General features: G+C 40.7%; 1 protein-coding gene across 1 annotated transcript in view; it reads right to left on the bottom strand.

The window, feature by feature from the left end:
• The window catches only part of lgi2a (leucine-rich repeat LGI family, member 2a), an 87,966-nt gene extending 73,821 nt beyond the window's left edge, over nt 1-14,145 (bottom strand). The window contains exons 1-2 of the mRNA XM_041182672.1: nt 13,964-14,145; nt 12,898-12,969 (exon numbers count right to left, since the gene is read on the bottom strand). Coding sequence (XP_041038606.1) covers nt 12,898-12,969; nt 13,964-14,145 — 254 coding nt within the window. The remainder of the gene's footprint in view (nt 1-12,897; nt 12,970-13,963) is intronic.
• Nucleotides 14,146-17,724: the final 3,579 nt, after the last annotated feature.

Consider the following 17,724-nt stretch of genomic DNA (forward strand, 5'->3'; position numbering starts at 1 on the left):
GTCACCCCTCAGTCTTCTTTGCTCCAACAAAAACAACCCAAGTCTATCCAACCTCTCTTCATAATTTAAATGTTTCATCCCAGGCAACATCCTGGTAAATCTCCTCTGCACCCCCTCCAGTACAATCACATCCTTCCTATAATGTGGCGACCAGAACTGCACACAGTACTCCAGCTGTGGCCTCACCAAGGTTCTATACAACTCCAACATGACCTCCCTACTTTTGTAATCTAAGCCTCAATTGATAAAGGCAAGTGTCCCATAAGGCTTTTTCATCACCCCACTAACATGCCCCTCTGCCTTCAGAGATCTATGGACACAGATGCTAAGGTCCCTTTTTACCTCAGAACTTTCTAGTGTCATGCCATTCATTGAATACTTCCTTGTCAAATTACTCCTTCACCTCACACTTTTCAGGGTTAAATTCCATCTGCCACTTATCTGCCCTTTTGACCAACCCATCTATATCTTCCTGTAGCCCAAGACACTCAACCTCACTGTTAACCACCCGGCCAATCTTTGTGTCATTCACAAACTTACTAATCCAACCCCCCCACATAGGGGACTGAGCACAGATCCCTGTGGTACACCACTGGACACTGGCTTCCAGTCACTAAAGTATCCTTCTGTCATCGCCCTCTGCCTCCTACAACTAAGCCAAATTTGAATCCACCCTTTCATACTACCCTGTATCCCATGTACATTTGCCTTCTTAATAAGTCTCCCATGTGGAACCTTTTCAAAGGCTTTGCTGAAATCCATAAAAACTACATCAACTACACTACCCTCATCTACACACCTGGTCACCTCCTCAAAAAATTCAATCAAATTTGTTAGGCATGACCTCCCTCTGACAAAGCCATGCTGACTATCCCTAATCAAACCTTGCCTCTCCAAGTGGAGGTAGATTCTCTCCTTCAGAATTTTCTCCAATAGTTTCCCTACCACTGATGTGAGACTCACTGGCCTGTAGTTCCCTGGCTTATCCAGCAATAGTACTGAAGACAAAAGCAAAAAATGCTGTAAAAACTCAACAGGTCTGACAGCATCTGTGGAGAGAGAAACAGAGTTGATGTTTCACATCCTTATGACTCTCCTTCAGAGCTACAGAAAAGTAGAAATGGGATGAAATTTATATTGTTTAAGGGGGGGGGGGGGGGGGTTGAGCAGGTGAAGCTTGATAGAAGGCCAGCGAAAGGGGAGTGTTAATGGCGGTGGTAATGGTAGTGTTTAATGGTGTTGAATACCAGGCTTGGGCTGACAAGTGGCAAGTAACATTCATGCCACACAAGTGTCAGGCAATGACCATCTCCAACAAAAGAGAATCTAACTGTCACCCCTTGACATTCAATGGCATTATCATTGCTGAATTTCCCCACTATCAACATCCTTCCGGTTACCATTGATCAGAAACGGAACTGGACTAGCCATATAAATGCTGTGCTACAAGAGCAGGTCAGAAGCTAGGAATCCCTGCAGTGAGTAACTCACCTCCTGAATCCCCAAAGCTTGTCCACCATCTACAAGGTACAGATCAGGATGGAATATTCTCCACTTGCTTGGATGAATGCAGCTCCAACAACGGTCAAGAAGCTTGACGCTATCCAGGGCACATTCACTCCCTCCACCACCAATGAACAGTGTCTTGTTCACCTTCATTGCTTTCCATTTCTCTCCTAGTGTTTGACAAGGTGTTTACTAAAACCCGCTTTCACAGCCAAATCTCCTTTCTCAGTGACTGTCTCCGTCTCCGACTTACCCCACGTGGATTTCAATTGAAATTCCATCCCTCTTGTTTCGAACCCACCCAGGATTACAGGTATCTCCGGGACATAAAACGTTTCTCGGACTGCTGTTCCCGTCACATTCTGAGATCCACACTCAGTGCCATGCACCGCCATATGAACACACTCGATCTCTCTCTCCAGCAGCACCGCCATACCCTTTTTCAAAGCTGCTCGTGCCCCCAGTTTCATTTTATTCTTCATCTCATCCGACGCCTCAACAAGAAACTTTTTCTCTTTCTCTCAAGTGCTAAGGAACGCAAGCTCCAACAACTCATCGACACCAACACCCATCTAGGACCCTCCACCCCTGCCTGTCCCTCTGTCCCCACCCCATCTTCCAATCCCAGCCCCAGCCGTGTATTCACTATACCCCCTGACCTTCCCCTCTCCGACGCTGAACGTTCAGTGCTCAGCAAAGGACTTAGTTTCATACCCTTACGCCCTCATCTCAATGAATTTCGGGCTTGGCACGATACTGATCTCTTCTTCCGCCGTCTTCATCTCCGGGCTCATTTCTTTGGGCAGGAGACCTCGCCCCTTTCAACAGATCCTTTTACCCACCTCCAATATTCTCCCTCCACCTAGACCCCTCCCTCTGGATTCTTACCTTCTCTTGATCTTTTCATTGAGAACTGTTGGCGCAATATTAGTCGTCTCAATTTCCCTGCTCCTCTCATCCATTCTAATCTGTCTCTCTCTGAACTTACTGCACTCCGTTCTCTCAGATCCAACCCCAACATTGTCATTAAACCTGCTGACAAGGGTGGTGCTGTTGTTGTCTGGCGCACTGACCTCTACCTCGCGGAGGCTGAGCATCAACTCGCAGACACTTCCTCCTACCTCTCCCTGGACCATGATCCCACCACTGAACATCAAGCCATTGTTTCCAGGACTGTCACTGACCTCTTCTCCTCTGGAGATCTTCCTCCCACAGCTTCCAGTCTGATAGTCGCCCAACCTCAGACGGCCCGCTTCTACCTCCTACCCAAAATCCATAAACAGAACTGTCCCGGTAGACCGATCTTGTCAGCTTGCTCCTGCCCCACGGAACTCATTTCTCGTTATCTTGACTCCATTCTCTCTCCTCTTGTCTAGTCCCTTCCCACCTACATCCATGATTCCTCTGTAATTTTGCTTCCAATCTCCATCCCTCCATCATTTTCACGTGGTCCATCTCTGACACTTCCCTTCCCTTCCCTGACCACTCTGTCTCAATCTCTGGTGATAGACTGTCCACCAATATCCATTACAAGCCTACAGATTCCCACAACTACCTTGACTACAGCTCCTCACATCCCGCTTCCTGTAAGGACTCCATCCCATTCTCTCAGTTCCTTCGCCTCCGTCGCATCTGTTCTGATGATGCTACCTTCAAAAACAGTTCCTCTGACATGTCCTCCTTCTTCCTTAACCGAGGTTTTCCACCCACGGTCGTTGACAGGGCCCTCAACCGTGTCCGGCCCATCTCCCGCGCATCTGCCCTCACGCCTTCTCCTCCCTCCCAGAAACATGATAGGGTCCCCCTTCTCCTCACTTATCACCCCACCAGCCTCCGCATTCAAAGCATCATCCTCCGCCATTTCCGCCAACTCCAGCATGATGCCACCACCAAACACATCTTCCCTTCACCCTCCCGGCGGCATTCCGTAGGGATTGTTCCCTCCGGGACACTCTGGTCCACTCCTCCATCACCCCCTACTCCTCAACCCCCACCTATGGCACCTCCCCACACCCACGGAAAAGATGCAACACCTGCCCCTTCACTTCCTCTCTCCTCACCGTCCAAGGACCCAAACACTCCTTTCAAGTGAAGCAGTATTTCACTTGCATTTCCCCCAACTTAGTCTACTGCATTCGTTGCTCCCAATGCAGTCTCCTCTACATTGGAGAGACCAAAAGTAAACTGGGCGACCGCTTTGCAGAATACCTGCGGTCTGTCCGCAAGAATGACCCAAACCTCCCTGTCGCTTGCCATTTTAACACTCCACCCTGCTCTCTTGCCCACATGTCTGTCCTTGGCTTGCTGCATTGTTCCAGTGAAGCCCAACGCAAACTGGCGGAACAGCACCTCATCTTCCGACTAGGCACTTTACAGCCTTCCGGACTGAATGTTGAATTCAACAACTTTAGATCTTGACCTCCCTCCTCCATCCCCACCCCCTTTCTGTTTCTTCCCCCTTCCTTTTGTTTTTTCCAATAATTTATATAGATTTTTCTATTCATATTCATGCTCATCTTCTTTGAATGGAATGCTGGAGTTGTAAATTAAAGAGGAATTGGAAAGAAAGAAGTGAAATTTTGAATTATGGTTGGAAATGATAGCTGAGGACAGCATGGTTAGAGTTCAAAATGGACATAAATCAAGGGAGGTATTTAATGGAGGAGAGGGGGCTCTTGCCACTGGCAAGAGAATTGGCCAGAGCCCTGTGTTACCTCTTTTCAGGAGGGCCTGCAGAATTAAGTGCTAATTAGGCACTTAACCAGACAACAGTGGGCCTTCCGCATGATCAAGGACCCCGGCGGCACAAGTCCATCTGCCAAGAGTTGCTGGGCGATCAGAGGGGGGTCAGCAACAAGGGCAGAAGGGTGGCTCTCAGTGGGCACCCCACCCCACCTTTTCCAATGTCGGCTCCCTCAATCAGGCACTGAGCGCCTTTAAATGAGGGCCCCCACCCCCCGAACTCAAGAAGCCCACAAGCAACCCCAACAGGATTTCAGGCTTCCCACATCATGAGTCTCCCAAGGTGAGATCGTTAAGTGGACATTAATTGCATCTCCTTAAACTTAATGCTTAAGGGCCTCAATTGACTGTCCATGGTTGCCTTCCCACCCTGGACTTAATTGGAGCAGAGGCAGGAATGCAGCGGGGTCCCCAGCCATCACTCTCCCACTCAATTAAATACTTCCCCACCACCAAACTCGCCACAGGTGAGGGCATTAAATTCCGTTCTTTGAGGAGGAGCTAAAATATTTCAACTGCAAGTAGTTGTGTGAATATGCTGTTGGACGATACAGAGGTTGTAATATGCTGTGAATCTTCAGGTATAATAATTTATAATGTTAACACAGAGAAGAAAACCATAAACTGTGATCGCTGTAGCAACATGAAAAGTGTTGAAAGGTCCCACATGGGATAGCATTGAAATCTTTTGGCGACTTCAAGAATTCCAAGGTGCAGAGGGATCTAGGTGTTTCAGTGCATCAGTCACAGAAAGTTAGTCTGCAGGTATAGCAAGTAATTAAGAAGGCTAATGAAATGTTATCCTATATTCTGAGAGGGATTGAACTTAAAAGTAAGGATGTTATGCTTCAGTTATACAGTGCATTGGTGAGACCACATCTCAAATATTGTGTGCAGTTCTGGTCTCCTTATTTAAGGAAGGATGTAAATGATTCTGGAGGCAGTTCAGGAGAGGTTTACTAGATTGATACCTGGAATTCGTGGGGTGTCTTATAAGGAAAGGTTAGACAGACTGGGCTTGTTTCCACTGGAATTTAGAAGAGTGAGGGGTGATTTGATTGAAGTATGTAAGATCCTAAACGGTATTGACAAGGTGAATGTGGAAAGGATGTTTCCTCTGCTGAGTGTGTCCCAAACTAGGGACACTTTAAAATTAGGGGTTGCCCTTTTAGGACAGAGATGAAGAGAAAGTTTTTCTCTCAGAGGGTGTGTGGCTTTGTGTGTGTCCAAAAGCGGTAGAGGTGGGGTCATTGAATATTTTTAAGGCAGAGGTAGATAGATTCTTGGTAGGCAAGGGAATCAAAGCCTTTCAGGGGTAGATGAGAATGTGGAAATCGAAACATAAACAGATCAGCCATGATCTTATTGAATGGTGGAGCAAGCTCGAGGGGTTGAATGGTCTACTCCTGTTCTTATTTCGTATGTTTGTATGTTTGTTCGTATGTTTCTCAGGGGGTGTCAGACAAAGGAACATATCACATCAACCTGCCCGCTAAGGTCTGTTGTTGGAGGCACCTTATTTCTCCACTTGGCATCTCAGGTGGCCATTGATGAATATCCAAACTAGACATCACAGTGTAAGCTTCTTTCATTGTACAAAAATAGCAGTGTTTGTGCGTTCTCTGGATATAGTTGCAGAGTCATCTATAAATACAGTTATGCTGGGAATTGCACCCACTGATGAAGGCAGCTTGCCAAAGCACTATCCATTAGTTAAAGCAGCTAACAACCAAGTGGCTGAGCCATAAAAATGTGTTTGGCCATGATACTGAAGTAGATTTCTTAACATCTTCAGTAAAGAAGAAGAAGATGAAAGAAAATTGAATAGACAGATACCAAAGGATTTATCTGGAAAAACTCAGCAGGTCTGGCAGCATCAGCGGAGAAGAAAAGAGTTGACCTTTCGAGTCCTCATGACCCTTCAACAGAACTGTTGAAGGGTCATGAGGACTCGAAAGGTCAACTCTTTTCTTCTCCGCCGATGCTGCCATACTTGCTGAGTTTTTCCAGGTAATTCTGTTCTTGTTTTGGATTTCCAGCATCCGCAGTTTTTTGTTTTTACCAAAGGATTTATTATGTTTCATTTTCTTAGGTTTTGTTTTTTTCCCTTGGGTATGAGCATGTATAGGCATAACCATAATAAGTACAGCACATTTACTACAATGAATGTTTAATTAATTAATATCAAAGAGGTAAGGGAAAACACAACTTTTGTATGGAATTGCTCAGTGTTAAATCAGATACTAGGCGAGATAACTATCTTTCTGGGCCATGAAATTATGCCGTACATTATTAGTGTATGAATGTCTAAGATATTCATATGAAATTATTATATCTGCTATTTTATCAGAGGTTTTAATCCATTAATCTTAAATAAGATTAATGTAGCTATTAAATTAGCAGGAAATTCATATGAATGTTTCAAGTACTCTTATGTTAATATTGTACAATATTATTTTAAGGCTCTCGTGTCTAGTACTGCAGATCTTTTGCAGGAGTGGGTATGCGCATTTATTATATAAACATTACTTTATTCATTAACTAAATATTAATAATTTACCAAAGGTTCTCTATGCATCCCTCTTATTTTGTCATATGGATTTGGAACTTTGGTATACAAAACAAACCTAAAAATAATTGTCATGAGTAGGTAATGTGGCCAGATTTGGAATAATTTAAACATTTTCTGGACTCTTGCATTGTCCCCATGGCAAATATTTTACAATTCGCAAGCATTTATAAATTCAGTTTTTATAAGAGTTGCTTATTTTGTTTATTTCTTCATTTTAATGATTTGTATATTATTAATAAGTGACATGTTCATTTTGCCCAATTTGATATACTGCTTTCAAAAGAGAAAAAAAGTTTGAATTAAAAATGCACAGCACCAAATGCTTCAATCTGTGTTCAATGCAGATCATCAACTTCTTAGACTATGCCAGCAGTGCATTACAATTAGTCAGAGAATGCAGAGCTTTTCAGTCAATTATCCTCGAGAAAGATTGAGTCACTGGTATGTATACATCAAAGCTTCTACTGGCGACCCGTCTCTAAGCTTTTCCTAGTATTGATTGCATTGAAGAGCTGTAGTCATAAACTTGCTCCAGTGTGAGTTTTGATGCCCAAAATTACTTGTATAAACTGCAAAGCAATGATATACCATTTGTTGAGGTGGCAATAAACATTTAGTTTATTACATCTATGAACAAAATTTGTTCATTTTTAAACTATAGCTTGTGTTCCCGATTTGAGTGGGTATATAATTCATTGTCCATTGTTCAGTAAAATCATTGTTCCTACAATACCCATCAATAAGTGATGATAAAAACTAGTTTTCCCATAGAACAGTTCTTCCTGTTTAGTACTTGGTATAAGGACAACGTCATTTAGACATCTAAGATTTAGCTCCCTGCAGATAAATATAATCGATTTAAAATAATGAGTATCACTTTTTTCCCAAAAAAGTATCAGTCATAGTAATAAAATAAGAACTGAGCAGAAAATAGGATCTTGTCACAAAATAATGAATCTTATGATTGAAGTGTTGGTTTTGATGTGGAATATTTAACAATGAAGAACTATAAAGCAATCTTGAAAAAATAATGAATTGAACAGGAACAATTTGAGATCTAGGGATGTCTCATTGTCAAATGATGTCCACTTGGATTATCTTGTTACGTATGCTTCTGAAAGATGAAGCTATAAAATTTCTATGAGCCAAACTTGCCTGGATGAGTACAGTTCCAACAACACTCAAGAAGCTTAACGCCATCCAGGACAAAGCAGCCCACTTGACTGGCACCTGAAACATTCACTCCCTCCACCATCGACGCAATGGCAACAGTGTGTACCATCTACAAGACGCACTGCAGCAACTCATCAAGGCTCCTTTGACAGCACCTTCCAAATCAGCAACTTCTACCACCTCGAACAATAAGGGCAGCAGACACATGGAAACACCACCACCTGCAAGTTCCCCTCCAAGCCACACCCCATCCTGACTTGGAAATATATCACCATTCCTTCACTATCGCTGGGTCAAAATCTTGGAACTCCCTTCCTAACAGCACTGTGGGTGTACCTAAACCACATGGACTGCAGCAGTTCAAGAAGGCAGCTCACCACCACCTTCTCAAAGGCAATTAAGAATGGGCAATAAATGCTGTCCCAGCCAGCGATGTCCACACCCCATGAATGAATAGAAAAAACATAAAAATTAAAATCTCTTACAACCTTTATCAAGTAACACTCTGGGTGGAACAGAGGCACAATCATTTCATTACTGGGACCTAGTTTTAAATCCAACCTGACGGATGGAATGAAAGTTGACTCTGGCTGCAAGGATTCTACATGAAGTAAGTTCAGACCATCTGACTTCAGCCCCTAATGGGCATAGACCTATGGCACAAAACTGTCCCTAAGTTAGCAATTTCACTCAAAGATATCACAGGATAAATTATGTGGAAGATGTCAAAAATGTCATTCTGGTGTAGGGGTTGGGGTGTCCTCTCCTGAGGCTGAAGTTGCTATCACAAAGTACAGGAAGTTTTATTCTGCAGCAGGCCATCTGATCTGGGAGTGATAGATTCATACACTAGGCTCTTGAGATGGGAGAGTTTCAGTACTAATGTTCGTTACTTTAGTTGGCACTTATTTTAAATAAAAAGGTGGCAGTCATAATGAATTCTTTGAATAGTGAAATTACTTTGAAATAAGCATATTTTTAGTTACATATCATCTCTAACAATGTTTTCACGTAAAATTCTCATTCAATATTACAGAATATTCTATTGAATGGAATTAACCAAATAGATAATTTATTCATGAGGAGGGGAAATTAATTTATCATTTCTTTTTTGTTTATTCAATTGCTAATCTAAATGCAAGAATGTAGATTGCTTAATTTTCAATGCCCTACTTGCCATGCCCCACAAATTTGCTCGTAAACTGAGTGCTGCATCCAAGGACTTAATATTCTTGTTGAATTCTCAGCTCACGGTTAGCGTGGGTTTGTGAAAGGTACATCATGCATCAGTTATGTAGTTGAATTTTTTGAGATCACTAACAGTGCCTATGGATGTTACCTATCTGCACTTCCAGTAGGCATCTAATAAGGCTGAGCACAAGATATTGTTAGCAAAAATGCAAGCACACAGAATTGTATGTAACCATGTGGTTGGGAAGTATGGGACAAAGAGTAGGGATAAAGGGAACATTCTTTTATTGATGAGCTGTGACAGTAATGTTGCCCAAGGGTCTGCAGTGGAACCGTATGAATAGGTTGTATGGGGTAACAATGATAAGTAAAGTCAGGTTAACGGAAGACAATAAGTTAGGAGGTATAGTATATTCTGTAGAAGGAGCTGGAAATTACAAAGTACATTGACAGTCTAAGTGAGTGAGCAAAACTATAACTGATGGAATGCAATGTGGGGAAGTGTGACATCATCAATGTTGGACCCAAGAAAGAGAAATCAGAGTAATTTCTTAATGGTGAGGGGCTAGGAGTTGCAGAGGAACCGTGGAATTTAGGTTTCCATGTATACAAATCACTAAAAGCTAGTGCACAAGTACAAAAAGTAATCAAAAAAGTTAATGCAGTCTTGACATTCATCTTAAAATATTGTACTACAAGAGTGGAGATCTTATGGCGCAGTGGATAACGTCCCTGCCTCTGAGCCAGATGCTCCAGGATTGAGCCCCATCCCTGGTCTTGATGAACAAGGAAGGAACATTCATAATGTGCCAAACAGGTTGTTTATCAACCTGCAAATCCTTTTAACACACACCAATGGCAAGCAGTAAGAGTGGGAGGGTATTCCTGGTCAGCCATGTGATGGAAAGAACATTGGACTTTCAACCATCATTATCCAAAACTCCAGACTAGAACAGGTATGTAAAAAGTGCATCTTTCCACAGTGACTTGAACAGTCTAGGTGAACTGTAATATACCACCCACTGAAAGAGGAAAGAAGTATACTTCTGCTGTACAGGATCTTAGTCAGATCCTATCTGGACCACTGCATACAGTTTTGGGCACTATACCTCAAAAAGATCCTGAGGAGTGAGGCGGAATCTTGTGGTGGTGGGAGGAGGGATGCAGTATAGATTCCCAAGAAGGTTACCAGGAATTAAAGAGTCAAATTATGAGGACAGATTGTATCAACTTTGTTTACATTCCTTTGAGTTTAGAAAATAGAGGAATGATCTAATTGAGTTCTTTAAAATCATAAAGGGATTCAAAAGAGTAGATACAGAGAAACAATTTCTTTTGGTGGGGATATCCAGAACAAGAGGGCACAATCTTACAATTGGAAATCGGCTATTTAGGGGTGAAATTAGGAAGTAATTTCTCACACACAGCGTTGCAGAAAATATGGAACTCTCTGCCCTAGAGTGTTATGCATTGTATATTGATTTGAATTTTCAAGACTTTTGTTAGGTATTAAGGGATATGGAGTAAAAGCAGTTAAATAGAGTTGAGGCATGGATCAGTCATTATCTTATTTAATGGCAGGGCAGGCTTAATGGGTTGGCATGACCTATTTCTGTTCCTATGTTCCTAATTAGTGGTTCACCTAAATTGTCTGTGGTGTAGACTAAGGATGGGGTTGTAGGAACACTTAAGAAAAGCAATATTGGACTGCCTATTACATCTCCTTTGATATTTCCTCTCACTGGTCTCTGTCTTGTTCTTGTGGATGAGAGATGCTAGATCATTTCCATCTGAAGGGGCTACTCAGCTAAGTTCTTGCTTTCCACTTACCACAACGTATTTGCTATCAGCAAGGTAGCCATTATTGGCTAATCATATCTTGCTACATTCTAAATTGCAAAACTGTTTCCTGCAATGGTTTAGAACTCCAAGGTTGTCTTTATCCTTCCCAGTGGTTTCCACGGTTTGTCACTCTCTCATGAAAACAATTCACACTTTGGGTAAGTTGATCCTTTATTCATCCTGCGTTGCCTTTGCATTCCCTACTTGCCCTTTCTTTTAGAATTGCTTTATTAATTCTGGAGGAGGTTTCAAAATTTTGCGTTCTCAATTTTTAAATAGTTCATCTTACAAAGATATACCATTGTGGACAAATGATATCTTCCTATTTGTAAATATTGCCAAGGAGACTGCTCACCACCACCTGCTCAAGAACAATTAGGGGTGGGCAATAAATGCTGGCCTTGCCAGAGATGTTCACATGCCTAGAACAACTAAACAAAATTGCCTGAACTTCTACTAAATATTTTAAAAGCATGGGATTATTTCCTAAAGTACTTAAGTCTTGCATATGGTTTTAACCTGTTAATTGAGTATATTCTTCACTTAGAAGGTTATTTTCCTTACCTGTCTTTTCTCTCTGTTTTCTAGCTTTTCCATCTTGTTTCAATTAATAGCCTATGGTTCTAGATTTTTCCTCTTAAATATTATGTTTTTCTCTACAATTTACTTAGGTAAAAAATATGGTTACATTCAGTGTGTTCTGGTTGGCTTTCTTGGTATCCTTTTCACTTTATTGTCTTTTCTGAAAAGGTTCTGACCTTAAGTAAACTCACCGGTTAAACTCGTAGTCTATAAGATTTCCTGTTGTACACCATACTCTGTCAGTCAATTTTTTTCTCTACAGTTGGTTGCCACCCTTTGTCCACTGAAGGTTGTTGGTTCCACCTGTCTACCGCCATCACAAGGCCGTGACTACAACCTTACTGTATATTCAGATTGTATTTAAAATAAGTATCACCCTATTTATAGTCTTTGATGACAGATAAGGGGAGCCTCACCCAGATTCAATAAAGATTGTCTTTTTTTTGACACAGAAGTGCTATTTTATTCTTCAAAGTTTTATACTAAGAATTTATTTTTGTTTAGTTAATTATTTATTTTAAGATTCTTAGATTTATTTACAATACTGTACAATTCATAAGCTTCCTGTAGTGATTACCTATTTCCCATTATATCTTCACTTATCTTCTGAATGATAGTAACTCATGCGGGGATTTGGCTTTTGTGGGAAGTGGACTTTATTCAGTTGTTCATTCTCCATTTGTGAGCATGGGCAGCCGTTTGATGCAGGTATCTGTGGACAAACATAACAGGGATACTGCAAATCATCAATAGCAATGGCCCTCTCAGCACTAGCTATGGAAACTGCCCATTCAGTTGAGATTGGTTCATTTAACTTGGACACCTTGGAATTTTTCGGTGTAAACTAGCACTAGCCATTGACACATTTGAGGAAAAGAGGATGCTCAGTTGTTTTTCATTTGAAACACACATATTTAGGTTCTCCTTATCCTTTATGAAGCTACATTGGCCACAAACCACCTTGTGCCACACTTCAAAGGGTGGGTAGTCGTGAAAATATCCACAGCCAATGGAAATTGACTTCACACCTATTCACCCCTATGTAGAAATGATTTCATAGATAAAGTCAATGGTTAGATCCTAAATTTGAACTTTACATATTGAAAAATGGATACTTCACATTCACAACATCTATGAACTCAGCAGGTTTGATAACTTGGCAAATCTTTTTACTTTTGTTACCTTACAGTTTTGGACCAGAATCTAACTGAGCTATCCAGAGAGAGGGAGAGAGAAGAGAGAGGATGGTTACACTCCATCCGTCCCAATAAAAGCAGTGCAATACTCACAGAAGTTGCAAAAATGGCAAATTTAAAAACGACCCTTCTGTTATTTCGCGGTAACTTCCGTTTACCAAACTCCTGGGAACAGAATGCAAGCAAAACATTAAGAAGATGTAATTGGTTGTAAGGAAGATAGACTGACTTTGATGTGACTGAGTGGTTGGAAGATCTAACACTGTGACTTTTCTTCATACATTTACTCCATTACGGAACTCTTAATTTCTTCTGATTTCTGTAATTATTAATGTGGCTTCCTTGCTCAAAGAAAGCTGGATTTATTTGCCATGGCGTATTTTATCCAGTTTTGTTCAACAGTCTGTCTTTCTAAATTTTTTCCTTTGCACTTTCTCATTGAACGTAACAACATAAATTGCAACATAAATTATTCTGTAAACGTGTAGCATGGCGACATAGAATGAAAAAAAAACCTGTTCGAAGCGAATGCAATATTCTATTCTCTTACACAAAGTCAAACCTATTAAAAAAAACGTGTGTGTGGAAATAAAGTGTCTGCTGAAGATTGGATTGAAATGAAACAGTAGGAAGGCCGGAGCACAGCGCCGTGTGACAGCAGCTCTCTCGGGAGCCAGTGCATCTGCTGGAAGACCCCCTGTTCTATTACTTTGCTGGATGAGTAATAAATAAAGCAAAAGTAAAGTTGGAGGGAAAAAAGATTCTCCTAAATAGTATCCTGTCACCGCATTACAAAACTACTGTTAAATCGCAAATTGGCAGAATGTTAAATATTCTGCATTGCCAACGCGCGCGCTGCAAAGTCCTGTGTGGAGCTGACAGCTTGCTACATTCAGAATGGGTCTACTACTTAGCTTTCATTTCTTGAATACATTAGTATTATTCTTATGTTGCACAGTGCAGTGAGATAGAGTTACACAATACCACCAACAATCTCTCTCACTTGTCTTTCAATTTAAACTTCATTTCCCTGCTTGCATTTGGTTTTATTTTAAAGCGGTGCTGACTGTCAGTTGAAGTAATAAGAAATGTCACTTCGTTCACAGTCAGAAGCAGATGAAAAACAAAACATATATTGTAGTCGGTTCTGGTTACTTACAGGGAAGTTATATCATTGGGGGGTATCCTTGGGACAGATGAAGTTCCAACACACATGATAGCATCCCTTGCACAACTGCACCGACCGGGACATTTCGCTGATTTTCTAATCTCAGCACCGGATAACAAGCTGATCCCAATTGCAACAGAAAGAAACGCAAAAATCTTATTCAAACGACACATTTTTGGTCTTTGACATACTCCTGCACAGGGCCATTTAAAAAAAAACACCCCCTACACAGTCCTGCGGCTACCACTTTCTGCACCGTCCGCCGTTTACACAAAGAGCTGACATCAGCGAGTAACCGCAACCCTGGGTCCAATGAATTATTTATTGAATGTTCCGGCTCCAGGGAGTTTAAAAATATCCGCTGTAGCACAACACGGTCAGACGTGCCCTTGCCCGCTGTTTTACCTTTCTCCCCATGTGAGAGGCCGAGCAGTGTGGAACTCGAGTGCTGAACCATCAAATTAGAGAAGCATTTAAAATAAAACTTAATTGATTCATGTAACTTAGAAAGGGGAACATGAATGGTCTCCCTATGAGATCGCTTTTAAATAACGTGAAATACTTCTTGTCCCCTTCACCTGAGGGACTTGCAAATATCCCCACAATTTTCGAACTGATGAGCAGAGTATTTCCTTCCTAAAAAGGTGCTTACTTATATCATCATTTTGAATTTCTGTTTTTCCTCGCATGGTAGTATATATATATATATATATTTCTGTTAGCACGACTTCCCCCGCCCGCTCTTCCTGCTCTTTAGTATTCCTTTTGAGAAATGACAATAATTATTAGTAGCACCGAAGTGGGTTGCAAATCTTTAATCATTGATTTATATGTTCGCTCCATTGAAAGAGGGACTGATGAACTTCTCATCCCCGTGCTGAACTCGAAAGGTGGATGTTGTATTGTCTGCAAGGACTGCTTAGGCCGAATTAGGTGCTGGCTGTCACATTGTGAAAAAGCACCGATCTGCAATCGGCAACTTGGACAAGGGCACAACAACAGTCAGCACCTTTGGAAGGAGGCCTGTAGTCACACAAAAAACACGCAAAACGACAGCAGTCCAGGGACAGAGAATCATGAGATAATAATCAGTAGTGTTCATCCTGGGCGGCTACTGACACTTTCAGGATTTGTATCTGTTCTAAAAATAGCTTGCATGTCACCTCGGTAGCCCTGGAGGGCTTGACAAGCATTGCAAGCCTACACAGGCTTTTGAAATGGACACTGAGAGGTATGGAAAAATAATAGTACACTGGCAAGAAATATCATGGCAAAATCCCATTACAACCATGACTTAATCATTTAATACAATAGCAGTACATGAAAAAAAATCAATGATCGAGATAACACTATCAAGTTGCAGCTGAGTTTTACACATGATTGTGACCAAGATGAACCATGATTTGGAAGAAAGTGAATAATTATTTTAATTAGAAGTACAAGCAAACTAATGTAACTTAATAAACAAATTGTTTAGATTCAAAGAGGGTCATTAAATGGGGCACAGTGGGAAAAAAGCTGAGATTTTTGTTTTCTGCCCATTTATTACATTAGCTGGTGAACATTTTCTTGGATGTAAGAACTTCTCTATAGTGATGGACTCAGAGCAATATGAACAGGTCTGAGGGGGTGGGAATGTGGCTATATTCAAAACTGATAGGATTCTCTCCAACTGATGGTTATACATTCGTACAAATTGATGATAATTATTTTCTATGCATGAGGCTCCAGGTTCCATTTATTGACCAATACTATTTCAGCTAGAGGAAGAACAAATCAATCCTACATTTGGTTCTGGCATTGACATTATCTGTAACTAATCAGATAACACAATGAATGGCCATGGCTATAGAAGCTGCATCTTCAGTTGACTGATTCACAGGCAGATCTCTGTTACCTGTGATTTGAGTGTCACAGCAGAAAACAGTGTTGAGCAACCTGTAGAAATTAATAGTCACAATTACATTATTTCTGTTTATTCTGATTTTTGGGAGAGAGTGGTGGAGGACGATTTTAAGTATTAACGGCCTAAATGCTAGCGTGAAATTAAGCCATGGGAAACTAATCACTCAAGGACTGGATAATCAATTTAATCTTTTTAAAAATCATACACTTGTTTAATTAACTGATGAACTGAAATGGAAAATTTAATAGCAATGTATGAAGGGACAAAATGATGTTTTTCACTGGCAAAGTGGACTATTATGCACTTGAGAATTATGTTCCCAAACCTACAATGTTGCTATTTATACTTGATGTATCGTAAACTTCTTTCAAACAGCATGGCCAAAATGTTAGAGGCATCGATAATGAATTGCACTATTAGGCTGAGGATGTCACATTCAGTTTCCTGTAATTGGATTAGTCTCCTCTTCTTTCATATTATAAGTTGTTCCACGAAAAAACAGTAACAGACAATAACTGAAGGACAAAGCTTGATGGAGGAAAGAACAGCTGGTTGATATTATGGGTCACTTTCCTTTCATGGGTTCAAGTCCAGGCAGAGAGAGGGCACAGATTCAAAATTATTGGCAAAAGGAGTAAATGTGATGTGAGGAAATTTTTTTTCACTCAGAGTGGTTGGAGTCTGAACAAACTACCTGAAAGGATAGTGAAAGCAGGTTCGATCGCGGTATTCAAAAGGGAACTGGGTTGCTATCTGAGAAGGGAGAATATGCAAGGTTCCGGGGATAAGGCAGGGGAGTGAGACTAGGTGGAATGCTCTTTCAGAGATCGAGTGCAGACTCGATGGGCTGAATGGCCTCCTTCTGCATTGTAAAGATACTGTGATAGACTGGAAGCCCACGTCCTTTATCAATGACCCAGGTATTCAGATCTTAATTCAACATCTGCAGTCTCCTCCTGATTCCTTCAATTTTATGATTCGTGGTTTCTGAAATTATATAGGACCCATGATTGGGATTATCAGGGTTTAACTGACAAAAGTAATCATTGAAGATACAAATCTAATTTTGTTTTTTTTTCTAGTTGCCATTTTGATTAGCTTGATCAGAAACATTGCCTTTGGTGATTCCAATTTATTTTAAGGCTCCTGATTAAAGGCTACTTGAGTTTTATAAGCCTATAAGCTTGTCTTTTCAAAAGGAATAATGGCTGTTGTCTTTAGGACCTTGATGCCTGTGAGTGCTGGATAATTGATAAAGCAACCCACTTCAATTGATTTGCTTTCACAATTACTATAACACTGTTTCTGCTTCTGTTACTGGATTCTCTTGGTGGAAAGGCACCAATGCAGGTTAGATCATCAAGACACTAATTGATTGTAGTTTATTTGTCAAAATGACTTTGCTTTCAAGATCTGATTTTGATTTTTGTTTGTTCTTCTTTAGCAAATCAGAACATTAATTTACCACTATGGATAGTTTTGCTAATGTCCATATGTTTCTAATGGAAGAAAATGCACATGAGTTATTTTAATGACAAAATACCTTACATACAATATCATCTTCTGGTATATTGATGTGATTGAGGGCAATATAACTTTATTTCAAAATCTCTGTGTTAGGTAGAAATTCATATTGCAACTGGTAGTCTTTTCAAACCATTTTTGTCCATAATCATATTATGACATCCTCTGGAATAGGAAGGTATCACAGAAAGATAATAAGGTTCAGCTTAAGAGGCTTGAGCTTCAATTTAATGATTCACAATGAAAGAAACATTGCTGAAAAAAGCTAATTGATAATAGGATATGTGTACTATACTCTGATTATTGATTGAATAAAATGTAT

The sequence above is a fragment of the Carcharodon carcharias genome, chromosome 1 (genome assembly GCF_017639515.1).
Source record: "Carcharodon carcharias isolate sCarCar2 chromosome 1, sCarCar2.pri, whole genome shotgun sequence".
Classification (NCBI taxonomy): domain Eukaryota; kingdom Metazoa; phylum Chordata; class Chondrichthyes; order Lamniformes; family Lamnidae; genus Carcharodon; species Carcharodon carcharias.